Source organism: Strix uralensis, chromosome 3 (genome assembly GCF_047716275.1).
Source record: "Strix uralensis isolate ZFMK-TIS-50842 chromosome 3, bStrUra1, whole genome shotgun sequence".
Taxonomy (NCBI): Eukaryota; Metazoa; Chordata; class Aves; order Strigiformes; family Strigidae; genus Strix; species Strix uralensis.
In genome coordinates, this window is record NC_133974.1 from 51,054,063 (window position 1) to 51,077,573 (window position 23,511).

Consider the following 23,511-nt stretch of genomic DNA (forward strand, 5'->3'; position numbering starts at 1 on the left):
AAATCTTCTATCTCCCTTTACGCTCTTGCTTTTGAATAGAAATATCAAAATGTTGACTACTTAAGCTGTAAGGGCATAAGCACCCTACTGTATGGATTTTTTTAAATGTCACTTTATTCATTGCAATCCAAGCACAGCACAGAACAATAATGACTATACATGTATAGCTAACTTACAAAACTAATTACTGGTCCTAATAACTTCTACAGTGACCCTCTGAAGTTCTCACATATAAAGGGACATAGAAAGAAAAACATTCACACAAATACCTTAACATAAATTTGGTGCCCTGCTAATATAAAAGTTTCCAATAGCTGTAAAAAATACTATCCTGAGAAGTGTTTTAAGTTTTGCTCTTTGGTTTGCCCAGTAGGTTCATATCTTAATAACTGACATAATGTGACAGACATTCAGCACGACACGTGAGGATTTAACCACGCCATTCCCATTGTGAACAGGAACTCATTGTTGCACTCTTGCAGGCTGCACTGAAAACCTTCCCCACCGTGTCATTGTGAAGGACTAATCATGTCACTTAAAAACGAGAGGAAAGCTCTTCTAATCGAGGATCAACTTTGGCATCTGCTTTTACCCCTTCATGCTAATGCTAACCTTGTTTTTCAGTGTGTATGCATTCATAGGCAAATTCTTTTTGAAGAAAATCATTCAAATTAGGGGAGAACTTGGGCCAAAAGTACATACGTTTTCATTACAAGAACTTGCCTAATGCAATTATTCTCTTCTCCACAGGCCCTTGGAAATCAATTATTGAGAGAGAGCTTATACATACACATTCAGCTAAAGAACAGTACATGACACTTTGTTCAGCATCCACCTTTAAACAATGAAACATCTTCTGCTCTGCCCCAACTGCTCTATTGATCTCAAACTGTTTATGATTTCTACTTAGCTCTTAATAAGCAACAGCAAATAAATACTGATTTCTGTTAGACTTTTAAAAGATGTGAATGGACAATTTTTTTAAAGAAGCAGAACTGATGTCACATACTACAGCCTGCTGTTTGAGACTCTTCTTTAGCCCTGCATGCTTTCTAAACACCAATAATATTCTAAACCAAGGCAGAATCAAAACAAACAGGACAAATGGCAATGAAAGCCAGCATTATCCTGAAGTTTAAAATACTACTGTCACAAGGAATAGACTGATGCTTCTGTATGGAAACATCTCAGTCCAGATGCTCTTTTACGAGCAGACACTTGGCCTTTCAAATGTGCAGAGCGAGTGCCCAGTGGCAACCTTCCAATAATTTGTTCATTTAGCATCAGCACCGTTTCTACACACCTTTGCTTTGTGATAATTGTCTGATCTACAACAGAACTTCGCTTTCGTATTTTATTTTTCATCCAAAAAAAGGACAAAATAAAAATGCATAGCCTTCCTAGGAGAACTCAAGGCCAGGAGTCTACTTGTTTAATGTGCATCCCGGCAAAGACCGTGCACTTACAATACAGCTAAGTTTTTTGATTTATTTACTTTCTGCTGGTGGCTTGTCGGAGCAATAATTCACTTCAGAACTTTAGTTTTGGTCTGGTTCAAGCAAAGAATTGATTCAGAAATTTCAAGTTTCTTACAATTCTGAAACATAACGCTAGGTTAATCAGGCCAGAGAGGCATAGTTTTTCAATTACATGCACACATAGTTCTACTACAGCTTTTTTTTTTTTTAAACAAACAAAAGCTTACTTACAAAGTCCTTACAAAGTAAGGCCTTTGCCTCTTCCTATCCCTGGTCCTGCTAGAGTGTTTCTTTCTTGCTTTCAGAAGATCACCAGAACAGCCTCATGAGTGAAGATATCTTTTCAGTGCTGAGGCTGCTTTACTAACCCAGCTTCTGTTGTGCAAGTCTTGTCTTGGTGTCCCTTCTGTGGTAGGCACATGTATCTGGGGAAAAAAAGATCTGCTCTCCTGGGATTAAGAGAATCTCTTGATTCAAGTTTTCACAAGACAAAAGTACAGGACTGTAGGAGTCTGGACCGCGCTGGGAGAAAGTTAGTGCAGACAGAAGAATGCAAGGACGAAGACAAGGCCAGCAAAATAAGGCTGGCAAAAACACACAAGATAGCAGATAAGTGAGAAACACCAGTGGTCAGCAAAAGCACACAAGTCTGAGCAAAACAGGGTATGAGATAAGGGAGTTTTGGCAAGTTTTGGGCTTTATGTGCTAATTGCAATTAACCAATGCAAATGCTTGTAGAGGCGCGTGAACAGCGCGTGTAGATGACCTGTAGCCTATTAGAAGATAGATGAGTGCGTGTACGGAACTTAGTAGAATATAAATGTAACCAGAAAAGGAAAAATAAAAAAAGATGGACGACCTGATCATCACATTGGTGTTGCGTCGTTTCTGTTCCCGCATGGAGAAATAAGGACCCCGGCTAATGGTGACCCCGACACAGGACCAACTCTGTATGCCTGACTTACCATCACATGTCTGATCTCCACTTCTGCAGCAACAAAGTCCTCAATGGATCTCTGGTATCAGTTTGAAGTCTTTCCCTCACATATCCACTTCCCTACACTGATCCAAAGACTCCTTCAAATAAAGTGACTACTGAATTTTGAAGATTCACACAGTTTTAGCTGAAATAGTGATGCCTGCAGACCTGAAACACTGTCAGCATGCATCATTCACCTCCCTCCTGCATAGCTCCTCAAAAAGACATCCATCGAACTTACTTTAGTAACATAGCACAGGATGCCACAGATTGTGCTTTCTGAAGCATTCATTTCCCTATGCTCATTATAAAGGCTGTCCACAGCAACAAGCTCAGATACAGACACTGACACAGTAAAAATTAACTTCTGATAGACATGTAAACACAGAAACTGAAATTTTTGTCCCAAGTCCAAGATACTAAAGAAATTCACATGATTAACTTTCTGTGTACAGCAGACACCTATCAGAAAACTGCCCAATGCAGGATGAAGAGGTCCTTAGTCCCAAAGGGACCTACCTCTCGGACGAGAGACCAGTCCTGGAGAACGTTCTGCCACATATGATTTTCACCCCAAAGGGCTCCAGTATGCCAGAAAGCACAGCAAGCAGCCACAGCTTTCCCCTTGCAGCTTCCTGCAGCTTTTTATGCATGCTGAACCCCAATCAGCAAGCAAGCACTCTGAAGATTAAGGACCAACACCTTAGCTTGCTGTTTCGCAAAAAGTCAACAAAAAAAGGAAGATCAACTTGTGGCAGCCAGTGTTGTCCAGATGACACACAAGACCCTAAACCAGCTGGAGCTTCTGAGGAACTGCAGGCTTTGTGCCCAGGAGTATCACGTTACAATAGCCAGGAGGAAAGTGATGAATAGGTAAGTAATTGAGGTCAGGTCAACTTCTGACAAGGGAGAGTTTCCCGTCAGCAAGAGGCAAGAGAAAACATTCTTTGTGACTGCTAAACTCTCGCAGAGCAGATGGGAATGCTCCCAGACGTTCTGCTGAAGCCACATGCCAAATAGCAGGTATGTGCTCTTAAACAACGGCAACTTCATAGGGCTTAACAATTTTCCAGATACCATCACCATTATCACCTCCATCTTACCCACATTTGGTTTCAGCATACACTCCCCCTTTTCCAAAACCCCAGCTTTGATCTTCTCGGTTATATATATATATATATATATAAGGATATAAACATCATTTGCCTAGTGCTAGCACATGCGTCTCCACTCAACTTGCCTACTGGTCTGTGAAGAAAACAATTGTTTTCTAATACCACAAAAAAACAGACCTAGCAGGGGAGCTGCAGATTTATATCATTATTTCTGACATGCACCTTTACATAAGTGCCGATGGAAGGAATATTAGGAAAATTAATTTAGAGTCCATTACTCCTCTCTGAGGAAACAGCTTTCAAAAACGAAGCAGAGCCAACGGGCCAGTCATCCCGAAAATGGCTCATAGTGGATATGATTTTAAATAATTGATATTTCTTCCAAGAAGTCTAAAGAAAGAAAGTTTGGTTAAGCTACCTGCTATCACAGAAGCAGAAAACAAAATGTGTGGAGAAACCTTGTGATGCAGTGTATTCCCTACCCAACAAACCTAATATCCCTTACAAGCTGAAAACAAATCGACATCTACATTATTATGAAACTCAGTGTGACCAAAAAAGTCGTGTTTCATCAGGTTTTGTTGGAGGTGACACTTAATTGTTTTCTTATCAGACACTGCAAACTGCCACCCAAATTTCTGTTCCCCTACCTGTTTCAGAGGTAATCCTACAGATGGCACCAGGGGCTAAGAAATTTCTTTCATATGTTTCTTGTCAGAGGCCTTTTACACTTCATTCATTTCATGTTCATCGAATTGTACTGTAGAACTCATCTTTTAAGCATCTTGATTATTTCAAATCTATAAAATTTACCCTGTCCTCCTGCTGCACCTTTCAGATCTCTTCAGAAATTTCAGAAAAAAAAAAAAAAATCTTTATTCATCAAATATAAGGCATTTATAATAGATAATATAAAATAATGGATGGCCAACACCATTAATTTAAATAAAATGACACATTTTACAGAGGAAACAAAACCTATTACCTACATGCAAGATTAAATAACAAATAAATTCATGTAGCAGACAAAAATGTGACTTTAAACTTAGGATGGTATGATGTTGCTCCTTTGAGACACCCAGAAGCTGAATTCATTCAAACTTTCATTCAATCTTTCATTGTCTTTTATGAAGCTATTCCTATAAAATTTGAAATTCACTGTTCCCGTAATCATCTGTGACTTGATTATCTCACAGAATGCAGTAGACTCATCTGAATTGGAAAGATGCTTTTCTTCTTGCTCAGTGCACCTTCTTTAGCTAGACAGATGGTACAGCAGTTCAGAGCAGAGAGTTAAGTAGCTGACAAACAGCTGGAAGATTTTAAGCATCCCACTTACCCTGTCTGGGAGGGTAGCCATTTTCATCTCAGTTTATCTGAGATTCTTCAGACAAGGTATTTAAAAAATAGCATTGAAATGCATTTAAGTTCCTAAGGCAACTTAAATTTCAGAAAACATGTAGAGGTGACTGGGCATGACCTTGGCTATCCTTAAGAGGAACATAAATCTGTAATCTTCTCTTTTTATGGCTGAGACAAAGCTAGTTGTTAAAATATTCAAGGTATATTTGACACCTATTCACCTCACAAGGCTAGACAGCCTGTGAAAGACAAACATATCCTTTCCTACACTGAGCTCTGTATTAAGATGAAATTATCATGAAATAGAGAAGGATCACTCCTGCCAGACATGTACAAGGAATGCCAACAGCTGTGCTCCCCAACTAACTCGATTCTGAAGTGAAGGGATAAACTGAGAAAAATCTAGACACATGCCTGAAATCATGGCTTGATACTACTCTGTGTTGCCCCTTTGTAGATCTACATTAATAAATGAAACCAATCTGTAACAACAGCGAAGAAGGACAACTACAATATGCAAGGCCATTCATCCATATCTTTGAATCAAGGAGAGAAACTGAGAGTTGTTAAAGCTTTTTTCATTTCAGCTAAAGGAGAAGTGGCAGAGAACTACAGGAACTGTGTGAGGTGCTGCAGGGTTTAGAAGCTCGGATGCTACTTCAGAAGCTGGGGCAAGAGTGTCCTTACAGGCAGCTGACACAGAAAGGAAAGCAGTAAGTTCTCCACAACAAAGCAGCCTCACTAAGGAACCTAAATATCACGCATTGGAAGAGAGTACATATTAAACAACCTCCATCAGTGATTCTGATCAGCCCAACGAAAAAGAAACCCAAAATGAAGAAAACACCTGTTCTTCTCCTTTCCTGGATTAACAAGTTACAGTAGTTCACAGAAAGGCCAGACCAACACCACAGTCAATGCATGGGAGGGATAGACCTGCACAGGCAAGAGCAGGGAAGAAAAAGAGCGTGATCTCTCCCTTGCAGCAGCAGTATCCATCAGACCAACTCAGCTGCTTGTGAAACCACAATCCGAGACCTCTCTGGCCAATTCTGCTTCTTCCACTCAACACAATGAGCCTTAAGCCACTTGTTAAAACTATCCTACTGCATCACTTAGCAGCCAACCAAAACAAAAGGATTTCTTGCATGCTTTCTGAACCAAACTATGCAATATACCCAGAAAGAAGATTTTCACTTAATAGAAGTGTTTATCTGCAAGGTTCCCCTCAATCATTAAAAATTCAAGTATTTAGAAGCTCTCGAAATATTAGTCATCCTTTGTTGGTGCAAAGATTTTTTTTTTCTTTCCACCAAAAAAAATTTTCTTCCCCAAAAGAAGCAATTAAAACTCAAATAACAACAATAATATGGCAATAATAAATATATTTTATGTATTAATCCTACACAGAACAAATGTTCTTGATACTAAATTGGGAAAAGAAAAACAAAATTTGGTTTATTTCTGAACTCTGGTGACTATATGGGTTTACAATTTCTGACACAGTAGTCTGACACAAACCTCATTTTCCACAATATTCCCTGATTTCAGTACAGCTTTCATTTGTCCTCCAGGAAAAGAAGATTCACATTTCTTAGGGATTTTCTTGCTCTCTCCCATTTTGCTACAGATTTTTTTTCTTCCATAGAGCTCTTTTGAACCAGAAGACTGAGAAGCAATAATGCAATGACTAAGGCAACAGAAGTAAAACTTTTCAGAGCCCACTATACCTGAGAATTTCCCTTGCCAAAGGAAAAGCTTTGCAGAGTTTTAGTACCTCTGTTCCAGAGATTCAGATTGCAGTTGTTACACGAGACAATACAAGATTTCAGATGAACTATTAAATCCCTCAGCAAAAGATGAAACTAAAATTGAAGTTACTTCACTAGAAAGCTATTACACTAAGTATTTGTAAGTCCCAACAGAATAGGAAAGCACTTCCTATTCCTGTGTCCAAATGCATTTGCAATAAGCTACTTCTTGGTCATTTGCACGTTCAGACACCACCATCGCTTCTACATTACGTCAAAGTTTTAATTAGTAAAGGTTCTCCTTCCCTATAGTTGTTCTAGTATATTAGTCACATACCTCTTCAATTCAAAAAAGTCACATTGCATTCCTCTATCTATATGTTCTCTGAAGATTAGTATGAAAAATGCTAAGTATTTCCAATTTTACTTAACAGATATACACTGATGCTGACAAAAGGCTGTCAGACCATGTAAGCACAATAGAGATGTGCACTGCAAGACAAATAAAGTTCGTGAACTGCTGTCCATAAGGGGAGCTGCTAGTCCGCTGAACTACATCTTTCTGTTGTTTTCAATTTCAAGGGATGAAAAGAGCATACATGGTGCTTAGCTTTCAAAAGCACCACACAGCCGAAAACCTCTTAAAACCACTGAAATGCTCTGGATGCAAAATGGAATTGTTTCATACATATCTCTCACAACCTCACAGTGATCAGCCCTTAGCACACATACACTCCACCTGACTCCCCTTTAATCTGACCTCTGTAACATACTCCACTTACTTTTCCTTCTTGAAATCTGTGTGTTTCTTAGCTTTCTTGACTCCCTCCTCTCTCATTAGCTGTTTCTCTAATAATTTAGTGGCAACACTCCTATTCCCACTTGCTAGGAAATCTGACAGGACCCTTATCCTTTGCTTGAAAAGGATACCTTGCCCCTGGCTTGGCATGCTTGGTCCAAACTGCCTGGCATTCTTCTTGACATTATCAAGCAATCAACTAAACCTTATTTTTCTCAAAACTGAGCTCCAAACTTCTTTCAGAGAAGCCCTTACACTCCTTTTCTTATTCTGTGTAAAATATTTCAGCTGTTAATTGAATGCAGCATAATTAATAGCAAATTAAAAGAAATAAATGTCACTTAAAGAAAAACAAAAAAACCCTACAAAACAACAACACCCAGCTCCTCTTCAACACTTTCATTAGTCTGCATCTAGTGCATTCAGACCACTTGCCTCAGGCAAGCAAGACCTCTGCATGGTATGGCATCATTATTTTGCGCTTTAAAAATCATCAGTAGGACATACATCCTTAAAATAGCACAGAATATTGTTACCTTGAGATTACTTTCTGCCTCAGTCTAAAAATGTCTTAGGACCACTTGTGCATGAAGCAACAAATAAATAAATCAGGTTGGATGTAACTTTATTTCATATGTAAAGAAAGACTTTTTTTTTTAGTATCACAGGATGCCAATAAAAAGTTCCCATTTACTTGGCATCGTGAATTTCAATATCTTCTGTAAATAATGTTTTTGCTATTTGACATCCTAAACTGTTACTGTATTCTAATATTAATAACTTAGTTATACTGGATTTGTAGAAACCAAAGCAATCTTATATCAGTTGTAGTGAAAAAAAATTAAGCATTTTCCAAGTTAACTTCAAGTAGTGCTTGAATGGAGGGCTTCACAATAGCTGATGGTAAAAATTTAAAAGAAAACAAACACAACAAAACTAAAGTATATCAATTGCTCAACATCACGTGCAAGTTCCAATCACTTGCTTCCTAGTGTACCCAACTACACAAAAAAACCCCAACCTTCACAAGATGCAATTACCCACACTTAAATTTTTCATGAACTTTTCTGTTAATATTCCAGCTGTTGCACCCTGGTAAGCCGTGGCTTCAGGCTAGAGCACATTTTTATTTTTTTTGCCTCCTCAGGGAGATCGCCACAGCACAATGGAGTGGGAAGCAGAACATACATGCGTGCTCTAACCTGAGGTATCTGGGGGAGTATGTTCCTGCCAGGGTTCTAAGCCCATATCCCTAAATGTTGCTGTGCACATAAAGTTGCCACAATTTGCCCAGAAAAAAGACTTGCCATCAGTCACACAGGCAGACAAAGAATCCAGTCTGGGCCTCTTATGTGAGAGGCTAGCATCCTAACCATTGAACATTTGTGGGGGGAAAGGTGAAAAAAGTAGCTCAGCGACCACACCAAATTCAACAACTGAATTCAACCTGTCTTCAATGGATACCAAAAATGAAAATATATGAGAAAATTTTAATTACAGGACAAACACTTTGCTCTCTACCACTGGCTGCAGGCATTGAAATATGGTATTCTGGAAGATTATTAGTAAACCAAAAATATTAAGATTTAAAAAAAAAAATCATGAAGAGGGGGGGATTTTAAAAGTGATTGTTTTAGTGATGTCTCTCCCATAAGTTACTGTAAGAATGTTCTCATAAAAAAGTTTTTGCTTAAGGCAATTTCCCCTCCCCTTTGATTCTGCTCTTCAACTAGCCTCCAAGAAAATTCTTTGAGGTAATTAACACAATTAAAGGCAAAATGATGAAAGCTAACTTTAAAAAAAAAAAAGGTTTAATGACCGTCTTTACCCTACTTCATTTTATGAATGTATCTTTTATCATAACTTGAGACACTACAAAATAAATTGCAGCTTAACTGCAATAGCCACACAAGGAAAACACAATTTAAGTTTGTTATTCCCTCATTTTCTTAAATCAGTCTCAGGATCAGCTTAAACACATGCCAAATATGACCTAAATGTATCACACCTTCAACAAGTAATCATACTCAAGGAAAGTAAAAGAAGCATTGGTTCAATCCCCACAGCCAATAAGCAGTTGATAAGGTTACCTTTTTATAATTGTATATAGTTATATACATACACGAGAAATAGTTTAAGCGAGGGGAATACCTACTGAAATCAGGATATGAAATTAACACCAATAAACCTGTCTCTGTATTTTGCCCATTGTCTACAAAAATTTCATATATGCGGTTATCAGTGCCTCATTTAGTTTTCCATTAAATTTCTGTCGTCCTCAACAACTGCACAAAGCAATATATTTCAATGGGTCTTAATCTTTCTCTTCCACAGCTGACAGGAAAATATGTTTCTGGTGATATCTTCTAATTGTCCAAGTTGTTCCCTGAAATGCTGGACACAGACCAGAAATCAAAAGCAAAACAGCAGTCTTGTTCAACGGAGCAGGATACAACAGCCCATTAGTGAATTATACAGCAAATATCATCCTTCTCCACTGCTAACATAGTAAAAGCTCCTCAGGGAAGAGCTTAACTCACCTGTAACTTAATTTAAAATTTAAAGATTTAAACCCCCAAGTAATTAATTAAAATAATCTAGATCTCTCATGAAAGAATAATTCATCATTCACAGGGGACGGAAGAATTTTAAAATTATTCGCATCAACAAATGATGACTTTTTTAGATAATCTAATGTAAATTTCCATTTTTAAGTAAAATTACATCAGGTATGGAAACAATAGGCTACCCACAGTTAAACTTCCTTTTGCCAAAACCAGCCTGAAGGTTTCTGCCTTTTGTGTCTCAGTAGTAAAAATAAATAAATATTCAATGGTTTGTGAATTCATGAAAATCATAAATAGGACATTTAGAGCTAAGAGAGAGCTAGCTAGCTCTCTCTAACTCTAGTGCTAGAGCAGCTCTGAAAGGTTTATTTAGCACTCAACAAAGAAGGAACAGATTTTCCATTCTTGATACAGAAGTGTAAAAACATCTCTAAATTACTCATAAGACTGCAAGGGTTAAACATATATAAGGATTGAGCATCTACTGTCTTTAACAGTACATGTTTGGAGGCAGAAAAATTAAACTTGCACACCATCACTTCCTAAAGCAGTTTTTTTTAGTTGGTTGGGTTTTTTAAATGTGAAGTGTACAACTACACTCTCAGTAATTAGCAACACTGTTCACAGGTTTCATATGTTTGCGTTACATTCTACAGCATGGCAACATTCATTCCATCTAGATTTAAAGTATTAATTTGTCTTCATTCTTCTTCAATGTATTTTCTTGCTTTCCTAATAATTATATTCAGAAGAAGGGCTTATATTTGTTTGTCTCCTGATTTAACACATGAAGTACAAATCTTTAAAGCATTAAAATACTACTTCGTACAACATCAGAGACTTTTGTCTTCGAATTCCTTTGAAAAACCGATTGAAAAACATTTCATGAGGTCTAGTGACAGCAGTTGGTAAGCATTTAAGCTATTTGTGAGCTTAAACAGATTTTCTTCACGTTCTCAGGACAATGCTTCTTCCTCTCAGTAACACTCACTATTATGGTGCCTTGTCTACCACTCCATTTATCATAGCCAGAGAAAATCAGGACAAAGGCTTAAATGGCAGATTTCCTAAGGCATACCACTGTGTACATGCTTCCCAAACTGCTCAGTAAATAAGACTTGTTTACACAGAGCTTCACCACATGAGAACATGAAAACAGCTTTCAATATTTAATATCTACATACACACCAAGGTAATCTGAAACAGTGGTACCACCCAGGGACCATATATTAATCCAGACTTGATATTTCTAGCAAGTAAGTCACCTAGCAATTACAAAAGAAGAAGAGAGAGAGGGGAACAATTCTAGTTGTGAAGACACCTCAACTTCTGGTTGCAATGCATGTTTAATTCTTAGCAGTTATCCAAGACAGTTTTTTTGATAAATTAACTATTTGGAAGATGGCATATCTGAAAGAATGTTGTGGACTGAGGATGAGGCCTGTCAAAATCAGAAATCAAAGCCCTCAAATGAAAACATATTCAAAGAAGCTAACTTCATGTGCTCATCTTACAAAGCAGAATATCTGTGCGAGTACAGCAAGATACAACCCATCCCATTTCTAGGTCCACACTTTGACACAGAGCTACGCTGCCAACCATTTACACTCACACAGCTATTAGACACACACTGTGGTCACAAGCTGATTCTTTACAACAGATCTCCATAGTCTCAGGTGGCACTCGGGTAAAAACACAGAGAACACAGAGAGCAAGCCTGCCTCGCCACCCAGGCAGCTCCTCCCGGCTCGGAGCCCTGTGCGAGCGCAGGGTAGCAGAGGGACAGGTGTACACCCGCTGCGAATCTCACCATTGCTCTGGGAAGTGCAAAAACTTCACATTGCAGGCTGGCATCTGCCAATAACCTTATGCTCACGTTAATTAAAAAAAAAATAAATAAATACTTCTTAAAGTTTCATTAATAACGTTTTTCTACTAAAGCTTAGTAATTTTCTGACAAGCCCTGGTAATAGACCCAAAGGATTCAAGGGAACTCCTACAGTCTTAAAAGTAGAAAAGCAAATGAGAAAGTGAATATTCAGTTAGTATTTTATTTGAAAATCAATTCAAAACAGGAAAACCTACCTCCAGCTCTTTCAAAGTGTCACAGCAACAAGAATGGCCAAAAAATATAACCCCACACACCCTCGCAAACATGCACTATGTGTTATGACATACACTCCAGCCTCCCTCCCCACCAAAAAATCCACAGACAGCAATATGATCCCAAGTGATTCACAAACAAACAAGCCTATGTTTCTGTTGCTATAACATAACACATAATGCTCTTTTTTCTTCTGATGTCATTTTTATAACATTATTTTGGAATTTGACTATTTTAAAACTCGGTTGCTATGACACATTACAGTCATTACATGGATTCATTTCCTACTTTCCAACTGGCAAGACTATTTGTTTCAGTTTTATGAAGTTATATTATGGACAAAAGACACATAAAATAGACTGTAAATTCTAACAGTAGAAACTCCTTTAATGCCTTCCATTCCTTGAATAAACATGTACTGGAAGAAGGGCTTCCCCCACAATTACCCTAAAGGTCTCCATACTTCCAGCTTCCTCGAGTCTTCTGAGACTTATTTCTGAAAATGGTCTTTTCACATTATTACTCCTACTGATAGATGACATCTGATTTCTTGCAGAGCCTGTCAGTGACTCCCATACTATCTAAACTTACAAATAATCAGAAAGTGACAAATTCTTCCTGTGGACAGTAAGACATGGAGTATACGCTCTCCCCAGTATTTCTGGCTTTAACAACCAGGGATCAAGAACAGATGATGAATTGATCTCTCATCCCTTTACACTTCAGCTTCACCTCCACAAGGCAACACAGGTTTGGGGAAGGCATGTTTTTCCTGTAGATTATTTTTTAATTACTGAAATATGTCATACCAGACAGATTCACATTCAGAAGTTGACTTCTAAGAGAACGATCCAAATATGAACTTCATAATGTAGTATTAACATCACTGAAATCCTTTTAAAATATGCGCACAGCATACCTTCATCTTCACAAACCACATTAAATGAAAAGCAGTTGGGAATCAGAGACAGGAAGGTTACTGGGATAAAAGCTTTGCCCTGTATAACAAACATGCACACAGGCTGCACTGATATATCATAGAAACCTACATTTTCTAGCCTATGAAATTATATTAATTTTCATAATATGAAAACATGGTGGCTCTCTCATATTTAGTCTCAAAGTTCAACACTAATTTAACATGAACACAATGCATTTTTGGGTAAAAAAGAATCACTAACAAACATATATGCTAGCATAATCATTTTTCAAACATACAAAAGATATGCTTTTCCACTTGTGATCATGCCTTGTGTATTTGCCTAAGAAGTATTCTGTTTAGCTCTTAACAACTTGAAATTTCTGTTAAGTTTGATTAAAAGCAGTCTTACCAAATCAAGTAATTATGGTGCTTCTGCTACTGGCTAATCATTCAGATGACAACCAGACACAAAGCGTGTTGGCATGGACCATTACCCTCAAATTGCCTTAATCAGGACTATGCATTTGCAGGATGGGTCTACACAAGTGCATCCTGCTACAGACCCAAACCTACTTTGTGATTGAAATACAGAATTTTTTTTTTTTTTTTTAAGGTGCAATATGTAAGCTATTTCAAGGATCAGTGATAACATATAGACGTATTAACCATTTGATTACAATTATTTTGTGGGGTGGGGTGTGTTGAACAGGCAGTTAATGAAAGAGATAGCTCTCATTCCAGCAAGTTTGCACCATGAGTTTGAAGAACTAGGGGGGGAAAAAAAAAAAAAAAAAAGGAGTAGTTAGGAGGAATGATTTTTTTTTTTAAAAGAGTTCAAATTCTAGAAAATGATTTAATTTTGAGCATACTTAGTAGCAGCTATCAAGACAATCAATTCATGTTTATAGGACTGTTTCAGTGACAAATAATAAAAAATAATTTCTACTTGATCTCAAAGAAAGCTCCTGCTAAAGGGAGTACTTTTTGAAACAAATTGGGGATGAAGGCTATGAGGTTTGCTTGTTCATGTTTTTTAACTAGAAAAATAAAGCTGAATCAGTAGTTCCTAGGTATGACTTCTTTCCCTAGCTGGGAAGAAGAAAAGAGGAACAAAACAAATGATGTTTACTATACACTTTCATTCTATTAAGACACAGAGGATCACCTGTAGGCCTTTCTTTGTTCTTCCCCAAAATGGAAGAGCAGCCATGGAGAAGAACTAGCTAATGCTGTTTTGAAGAAAGGAACTGGAGGAATGAGAAGGCAAAATGGGAACAACTATTACTTTTAATCTAAGTGGAAAAGAAACAAGAAAGACGAATGCAAAAGCTGGAGCTCCTGATGCTTCTTTAGGAATAGCTGAGGATTGAAGAAAAGATGACTGTGGTTCACCTGAAGAACCTCCAGCAGGCTGAACAGGCCCTAGAGTTTCTCAATTCAGTAAGGTATTGAGGCAAATTTCTAAGCCCTATCTGTCATTTTAAGTAAAATCTACCTAGTTCACAGCATGTGTTTGATAAAAGCTCATATATAATGAGTCTCACCAGTTTTCCTATATGATCAGTTTTTCTTTCCTTAAATGATTCTTTCACACAGCAAGAGAGAAGAAAAAAAATTAAGCTAAATTGATTGTCAATGCTAAAGAATTGGCAGGGACAATTCAAGGACAGCAAAGCAGCTGCTACAGATTTTAAACTTAATTTTTGTAATAGAACCGGGTTTTAAATTCACGGTCTTCCTTTATAGTCTGTCAGGTTTGTCTCTAGCAGTAGTTCCTTTAGGGCAAGCACTGCAGACAGTCTGCCTACCCTGAGGGAAACTAAGACACTCAGATGTGGGGTAAAGGAAAGATATTAATAATTTAAGACAATGGTCTGCCACCCCTAGGAGAAAGCAATAGTATAAGTACAGAAACATCTAATTCCCGAGCTTAGGTTTGTCCTTTGTGAACTTTGTATTTTCCTGAATAGATTTACAAAGTGCTGTAGAGGATACAGTGTTACCCATGGTTTTTGGAGGAGTTCCGAAAACGCTCATGGTGACTCCTTAACGGGGTCTCCTGCCACTGCCAGGGCCTCCAGAACAAGGAGAGAAGGCAACCAGGAGGCAGCACCAACAAAAAAGGCAGCAGAGGGGGGAAATACCTCGAGCAAGGGAGAACGCTTTTTGCAAGCTACAAAATATAGGCCTCAGAATGAGTAAAAGCCCTAGGAAAAGTACTTTTCCCCCTAGTCTTGTAAGGCAAAGAAGTTAACTTATCATACCTAAATGAAAGATTCACTGGGTGAAAACTGTTTCTAGTGACCCAAATATGAATTTTGATTACTGTTTGACATTGGTTCTCATTTGCACTTTATATAAAGGCATATTTGGTAACCCTCTTCTGGGTCACAGAAACAATTATTTCGAAACTATTTCCACTTATTCAGTACTCTTTTCCTATGTAGAGCAAACATTGACATAACAGTCATTCACCAGTACATTAAACTTAGTATTCAATATTCACACGCATTATGAATCAATTGTACTCGAAAGCAGGAAAGAACAGATGTGAACTTTAAAAATTACCTTTATTTTAAAAAGATGCTTAAAATACTATGTGCCTGAAGTAAAACCAAGTTTTCTCTAGGTGTAGTATACTACATGCTTTCAGGACTGGCTGGCACTTGCGTCTGTTCATTATACATTCAGTTTCTTTTTCACATGCTTGAAACCCAAATTTAAGAAATCCCAAGGTCTTTCATTTAATCAGAATGAGTTGTACATGAAATTCTGCTGAAATCTTCATATGCCCTATAAAAATACTAGATATTATCAATATCAGGACAGCATAATAGTTTTCATTGTAAATAATTCTATCACAAAATCCCAAACAGCATCATTGTCCACTGAATACACTTCATTTACTAAGACCACCCCTATATCCTGAAATAATACATTCCTCATAAGCACAGAAACCTGGATTCAACGAAAATATTTAAATGAGAATCATTGCAAAAAACCAATTATCAAATGCAAGAGAATTAAATTTGCAGCCTAGCTTTTGCACATCTATACTTCCACACAATCAGTGAATGACAAAATAAGAACCCAGCACTACTACAGCTGAAAACTAGCTGTTTACTCATCAGTTCAGTGTCTCCCAACATTTGTAGTAAACCCATGATCATGGCAATGACTGCCCTTACTTCTTGAGCTAGGGTTTACTAGTAGTGAAGAAAAAAACAAAAGGGAATTAATCTTTGAGAATAAAAGCACCAAACCTGAGTAAACACTTTTTTATTCTTTTACTACACTACAGTCTGCCCACTACAGAGGTAGCAAACAAGAAGGCCAATACAACTTAAGACTGTCAACTTATATCACTCAAAACACTACTGTATGTACATCAGATTTTTTAGCTTATGCTCCCAGCTGTTTTTTTAATATATAAATACATACACATACAACTGGCTAATATGCTTTACCTTCAAGAATGAGATACTCACTGCCAAACCTAACAAAAATGTAATGTTTTACAAAAAAAAAAAAAAGTTAAGGCCCCTTAAACATGAACTTCAAGCTCAAGTGTACGAATTCTGATGCAACTCTCATCTTCTGGAGTCTACTGACAGCTCTTCAGAAGAGCACTAATAACTGATGGATATGAGCATTTAAGTATATAAATGTAATATTACTGGTGGAGAAAACTAAGAAAAAACACACTAGTGAAACATGCAGGAAGACAAACAAAAAACAAGATTTGGGAAAAAGAACAAACAGCACACATCTATTCATCCCATTCCACCTTACTACAGTGTAAAGGATGAGTGTGACTTACAAAAATGGATTCCCTCTTCCCCTTAACTGTACAAGACAATGTTAAGTGGTGGCTGAGTGAAAATCATAGTGAAGGGCACAGGTACCAGGAAGAACATGGAAGGAATCAAACATAGAAGGAAGTTTCAGTCCATATATGAACCTACAACAGCTTAATTTTTTCTGTGTCTTTTTACCTTCCAAAGCTAACTTTTCCACAATAGCTCTTTGTGCATTCATTCAGCCAAAATACACAAGAAACCGATGTTTGGTGTCTAAGAATGGTTTACTTGATGGTAAGTATAGTAACAGAAACCCTTAGACAGTACCAACATTTATAAGAGATGTAACATGATGAAGGTTTTTGAAGTTACTACTCAAGTCTACCAAACTTTGCTAAGAGAGATCAGCCTTTCTTGAAAGAGAGAAGTTTCTTGATGGGGTGAGTCAAAGCAAGAATTTAACTCCAGTGCTTTAACTGGAGCTCTCCTGAGAGCACCTTTGTTTCTGTCAGCTATACAGAATGCTTTGGGAAATAGTCTTTCCAGACAAAGGCAAACTTCCTATAACCACCATTATTTCAGTAATTTTGGAAATAGTATCAAACATACCAAGCACAAAAAGGATTTCTGCGTTTTTGACATCACTGCTAAGACCTTCTGCAGAGGTGCCCTGCATGTCAGGCTTTGGTGGCCAGTGCTTCCAGGAAGTCCAACAGATCTCTGCAGTATACATGGGAAATGACACCACTGCTACCTCACAGGCATTCTGACCACAATTATAAAAATCACATCTCTCTACCACAAAAATACTTTTTACAAAGTGTTACAGCAGGCTGAAAAAATAATAAAATTTAGTGAATGCAAATGTGTTCTAACTTCTGATCTAGCAACAGCAGGAGAGGGATTTTATGCCCCCAAGGTCTGTTACAGATTGAAAAATTCAGTAAAACCTAAAAAGACTGTAGTAAGTTTTAGTTCTAGAAGCTATAAGTTGACGAGACCCTCTGCTTATCACTTTTGAGTATCCAGCTTGCTGGCTGTTTTCAGAGAAAGCTACCTCATTAGCCCCTGCCAAGTAAATAGACACTTTCATTTTTCTAGCCCAGAAAAAAAAAATTAATATTTGAAACAAGTTCCTAAAAAGCTACTGATAGTCAATGACAGCACCTACAGTTTTAAAAAAGGATAGTTTTAAGGTAACCATTCTGTTAAGTCAAACTATAAACTCACAATAACAATTCCATCAACACAAGGTTGGAACAAATCCCTAGGTCTACACTGAAATCAGTCACTTGCGTAGGAGGGCAAATGCATGCTGCACCTGAAGTTACAAGATGTTACTGAACTAAGCCATTTCAAGCTGACAGAGAAACAGAACTATCATGAAACCAATGTTTTCAGACACTTTGACTGAAAAGCATGCAATCTTGAAGCTACTCTGGATTGCTTTTTATGTTCTGTGCTTAAAATGGCTAGAGATCTACACAGAGCGGGCTGCAACAGAACAAAACCTGGTCTATTGAGGCTTTTTATTTCTGTAATAATCCCAGAAAATCATAACTAAGTCTACTTAAGCTTTTATCACCAACAAACAATTCTGACAGAACTAAAATATAATGATTCCTCCCACATGCTAATGACAGAATGGCTAGAGCTAAATGGTATCCCATAATAATTTTACGTGTATGAAGTGTTCCATTTCATTTAGTGATATTATAAAAGTGATGCATTGGCCATAACATTTACTGTTTACAATCTGCAGCAAGCTATACCCTTCTCAAGGGAGATTAAATAATCAAGAAAATGTTATTCACACTATGTATCTGAGAAAAGTAGATCGTTGTGCCAATTACAGATTCTTTCCTATATTAAGAAGGATGTGTGCTAGCCTAGAAAGGAGGGGGAAAAAGAAAGACTGGAGATTTGTTTGCTTCCCAACTGAAAGGAGGTCATACGTTCATGCATTGAAAAAGTTTTCCTTTAGTCCAACAAAGCCTGAAAAGCAAAAGAATTTAAATGTTAGTTTTGAGCAGCTGCTGAAAACACTTCATTATAGGGAAAGAAAATTGAAAGCTCTGGAGAACCATACAGTGACTCAGAGGACTACAAACAGAAAGATCCAGAAGTAGTCAGATTACAATTTTGTTTCCAGAGTATCCATTAGAGGTGAATATTTTAATGATAGCATTTTTTAAAGTATTCTTTATTAATATTGCTTATGCACCATTTTCTGCTTAGAGATCACAGTGATCGATACAGGCTGCAATGAATGAAGTGTAACACCTCCAGAAAACAGATGCTACATTATTCATTTTACAGATAAGTAAACACAAGTATGAAAAATTAAGTGACTTGCCCTAGTAAGAGAGCCAAAAGCACAGCTGTGAATATAATCCAGATACCCTAGCTTCCAATGATCTGTTAACCACTAGACATTAGCCTTTTTAAAATGAAATGTAACCTTCCCCTCACATTTCACTCTTTCTAACAAATCTGGCAAAGCCAGTACTAAGGATGTTCACTTCACGTGGCTGACTTTTAAGAAACCAAAAACTTAAAACTAAAAAAAAAAAAAAAAATTTAAAAAGATTACCACACAGATTACAGAACTCCCATATGGCTCACTGTAGGGCTCAGTTACCCATCTCTGCCCTCCCAAGAGCAGAGTCAGCAATAGCTCACAGATTTAAAGCTGCTGGCCAGGCACAGGCTTGGTAGGAGGTATCAGGGTTGCACATCATCCCACACCTGCTGCAGTCCTGATTCATGGCAGGCACTTACACCCAGGAGCTGCCACCACCGCATCCAAATGAGAGGAAGAAACGGATGGGATCATCAGAGAAACATATACTGCCCCAACAGCTGTTCCTCCACATGTCCTGTCTCACATGGACGGTTATCTTTAAGCTGCCTTCTTTAAGGCTCTCAGCATAGGCTATGTGTTGCAACAGCCTAGTGACCCAAAGCTCGGCAAAAGGTTAAAAATGCTCATCAGTACTCCTGCTATACTAAAGGCTTTCAGTGTGGTGGCAATTATGTCTTATGCTGTCTCAGCTCAGAACCTATTCCACACAGATAAAGCAGAGGGTTTTCTACCAGTTTAAGAAACCCCACATGGCCTAAAGAAGACTTGAAGGGCTAGCAAAACATTTAGACAGGAAGGGAGGGTAGACACAAACACTGATGACAAAATGCCACCAGTCAAAGGTTAAAAAAAAAGAAAATCACTTAAAGGTGACAGCAAGCAATCATAATTTGATTGTCACCACTTATAACCTCAAAAATAAATGAGTAGAAACTTGAGAAACAGCATGTGCAATTAATCAATTTTACTGCACAGATTTTTCAGATGTTCCCACAAATAGAAAAAAATCTCCTTAAGTGTTGGAGTACTTAATAGACATATACAGTATTTATGCACTCAGTCTGAAATTGGAGTTGCAGAACATATCAATCACTGAAGTTTTTTTAAAAAAAAAATCACCAAAGAGCATATTTTAGATACTCATGCTTTAAAACATTTGCCTGAACACACAACAGGAAACCCATGTTACTTTATAAGAGAGCCAGAGGTTCAAAATCTCTATCTAGTATTGAAAAATCAAGACCTGTTTCCCAAACTGCTATGGTAAGTCAGAGCATAGATCTCAGACCCACAACTAAAATCAGTCACATTTACAGTCAAACATACAACAGTCAAATTTCAGAAAGATATTATTAACAAAGAACAAGGTCAAAATTCACCTTATTGCAAAATCATACCATAAAACAAGGTGAGGTACAATTTGTGCATTGCTACAGGTGTACTAAAACTTGTGAGCAGGAAATTAACTCTTCTTATAACACAAAGGTCAAGGCCATTGGAAATGCACCTGCAACTAAGCCTTTGGAAATACTAGTGAAGCCAAATAAGAACATCCAAAATAAGGGCACACGGTTTTGGTTTTAGGGTAGTAAATACTGACTTTTGTTTCCAGCATGACACACCAGGTTAGTAGTGTACTCTGAAACATATATGAATTTAAAAATTAATTGATTCAATCCTGCTGACCCTGCGCATGATTATAGTCCTACTGGTGTTCCACAAGACACAGGCTTACAGAATTAAGCCCAAAACAACCCATTTAAGACAACAAAATAACCCCCCTGCCATCACAGCTCCACCATGAAACCTCCAACCACACCCCAAAATACTGTATTTAAAATTAATTCACAAAAAAACTAGCAACTACTACACATTTAACAGACTCTCTAAAGCTAACATTGAAGTCCCACTTTAGCACTGTGGGTATCTATGATACTTCCACGACTGCAGTGGAAACTTAAGGGCCCAAAACCACTGTGCTTCGGTCCTCCTGTTCCCTGCATTACATCAAGAAGCCTTAAAGATAGACTCAAAAGCAGAAAAACATTTTCTTCTTGTCCTTCCTCTTAAAAAACAAAAATCTTTCCTAAGCTTATCATAGTATCACAACCTGCATTTATAAACAATTCAACAAAACCCTCTCCACTGGCATTTTCTAAAGTCGGGTATTTTCCATTTTTATTAACAAGTTGATTTGTTTCTTCCAGAAAAGTCTACTTAAAGACAATCCTCCGCCCCAAAAATAATGTTTCTTTAGAAAGCTATGTTTGTCCTCTGTACTCCTTTTGTTCACTCAAGACAACCAGATTTAGAGAGAGCACCTGAAAAACAAATCTTGTTTTTATATCATTACACCATAATTATGGAGTTGCCAAGGACCACTACACAACCACAATTTTTATTCTTTAAAAGAAAAGCAGAACATTTGTTTTGGAAAAAATGCTAATTTTTGTTTTACAACTGTTCAAAAATACTGTACATATTAAACTTGGGTTCTATTAACATTACTGTATTTGCAGTTATAGCAAACAATTCTATCAAAAACCACCACCCCACCAAAAAAAAACCAAACCCACAACACAATTCCCTTGGAAAATTGCATATTTTTTTTAAGTTTTGTTAAGCCTCTGGCATTTTATTGTTTAAAAAACTGCTGCCCTTCAGTTGTTCTTTTACAATCAAAGAGAACACTGACCAACAATCCCAACTTCTGCTTATTGGCAGGAATGCAAGTTTTCCATCAGTTTGCCTTAAAAATGAAAGAGTGGATAATCAGTTTAGCAACCCTAAAAATCTCAACAATATACAAAACTTACCAGCTCCCAGCTGGATATTCCAAAACACACAATATTTTCTAAAGCTCTTAGTAACAAAATAAATAGTTCTGAGCAGTGTCATTCTGAGCTTTTAAGTTGATTAGATCCTCTGTTTTTTCCACTGGTTTCCTCGCAACATAGTTCTTAATACTGAAAAAACATGTAACCATTAGTGAGACAGCCATACTTCCTCCATTATCAAGGGATTTTTTTTGCACATCGCATAGGGAAACTCATTCATCGCACGTGGCATGACAGCGAAGCAACTTCCGAATAACAGAGAATAACTGAAGGGAAAACCTGTTGCAGCAAGGAAACGAAGCTCCCGGAGCGGAGAGCTAACTGCCCACGCAAAACCTCATGGCTCAAGGCAGGGTGACCCCAGGGACACACCGGTTACAGCACCTCCAGGGTCGCTCTCGGGCCCACACCTGCCACGGCCAAAGGCCGTGAGGGCCCGTGAAGCGATGCCGACCGCCGACCTCAACTAACGAAGCCCAAAACTTCCCACAAGTTTTGACAAGCCTCCCGAGGGCTGCCGGCGCCTTCCATCTCCCAGGCCGGGGCCGAGGCCCCAGCACTCCCGGCCCCCGCAGCCGGCGGGGCGGTGGGCAGCTTCTCCCCGGCGGGTCGGGTGCTTACCGGGCGGTGTCGAGCAGCGGGTGCTTGGTGCCCACCAGCTTGCGGACCTGCATGGCAATGTTGCTGAGCTCGTCGCTCAGCAGGCACCGCAGGCTCATGAAGGACGTCGGGTACCCCACGATCTTCTCGGCCTCCGACACCACCTGGCTCCAGGGTGGGCCGCCCGATGCCAGACCCCGGAGGCCGCCGGCGCCGCGGCCCCCACGCCGCAGCAAGGCGCCCCACATTCTTTCCCCCCTCTCCCCACCCCGCCGCCGGCTCCTCTCTCCCGTTACTCGCCCCAGCGGGGCCCCGCAGATCAAGCGACCGCGGACAAGTCCCCCTCTCGCTCGCTGCGGCAGGAGAACCGCGCCGTCAGCGGCCGGCTCAGCCCCGAGCGGCGGGACCCCGCGGCGGCCGCGCTACCTGCCCACGTCCCCCCCGGCGGCACGGCTGTGGCCAGAGCGGGCTCATTGTGCTCTGGAGGCAGCCATCTTGGTCGTCGCAAAACACGCCGGGCCGTAAAGTGAGGGCGGCCAGGCTCTCCCTTCCCCCTCCCCCGCCGGCTTCCTCGCCTGACGGCCGTGGCGGCGTCGTCGGAGATGGGGGGGTCTGGATGAGGGAGGTCGGTTCCTGGGGAAAGGACTCTGGTGCTACAGGGTTTGTCTCCCCTTTTTTCTCACCCTTAGCCCTTGCGCTGGGGAAAGGACTGCCGCCTCTTTGCCCCACTCTGTGCTTGTCGCCTCCCAGAGCGGCATGTGTGGGCCAGGCTCGCCAGCCCGGCCGTGGCAGAGGGCCCGGCGGGAGGGGGAGCGCTCCCCGCCCTGGGCCG

General features: G+C 39.0%; 1 protein-coding gene across 3 annotated transcripts in view; it reads right to left on the minus strand.

Moving 5' to 3' along the window:
- PDSS2 (decaprenyl diphosphate synthase subunit 2) overlaps positions 1 to 23,172 on the minus strand; it is a 125,892-nt gene extending 102,720 nt beyond the window's left edge. For all 3 annotated transcript variants that reach the window (XM_074862219.1, XM_074862218.1, XM_074862217.1), the window contains exon 1: positions 22,701 to 23,172. In XM_074862219.1, the coding sequence (XP_074718320.1) occupies positions 22,701 to 22,927 (227 nt within the window). In that variant the 5' untranslated portion in view covers positions 22,928 to 23,172. The remainder of the gene's footprint in view (positions 1 to 22,700) is intronic.
- Between the last annotated feature and the right edge of the window lie 339 nt (positions 23,173 to 23,511).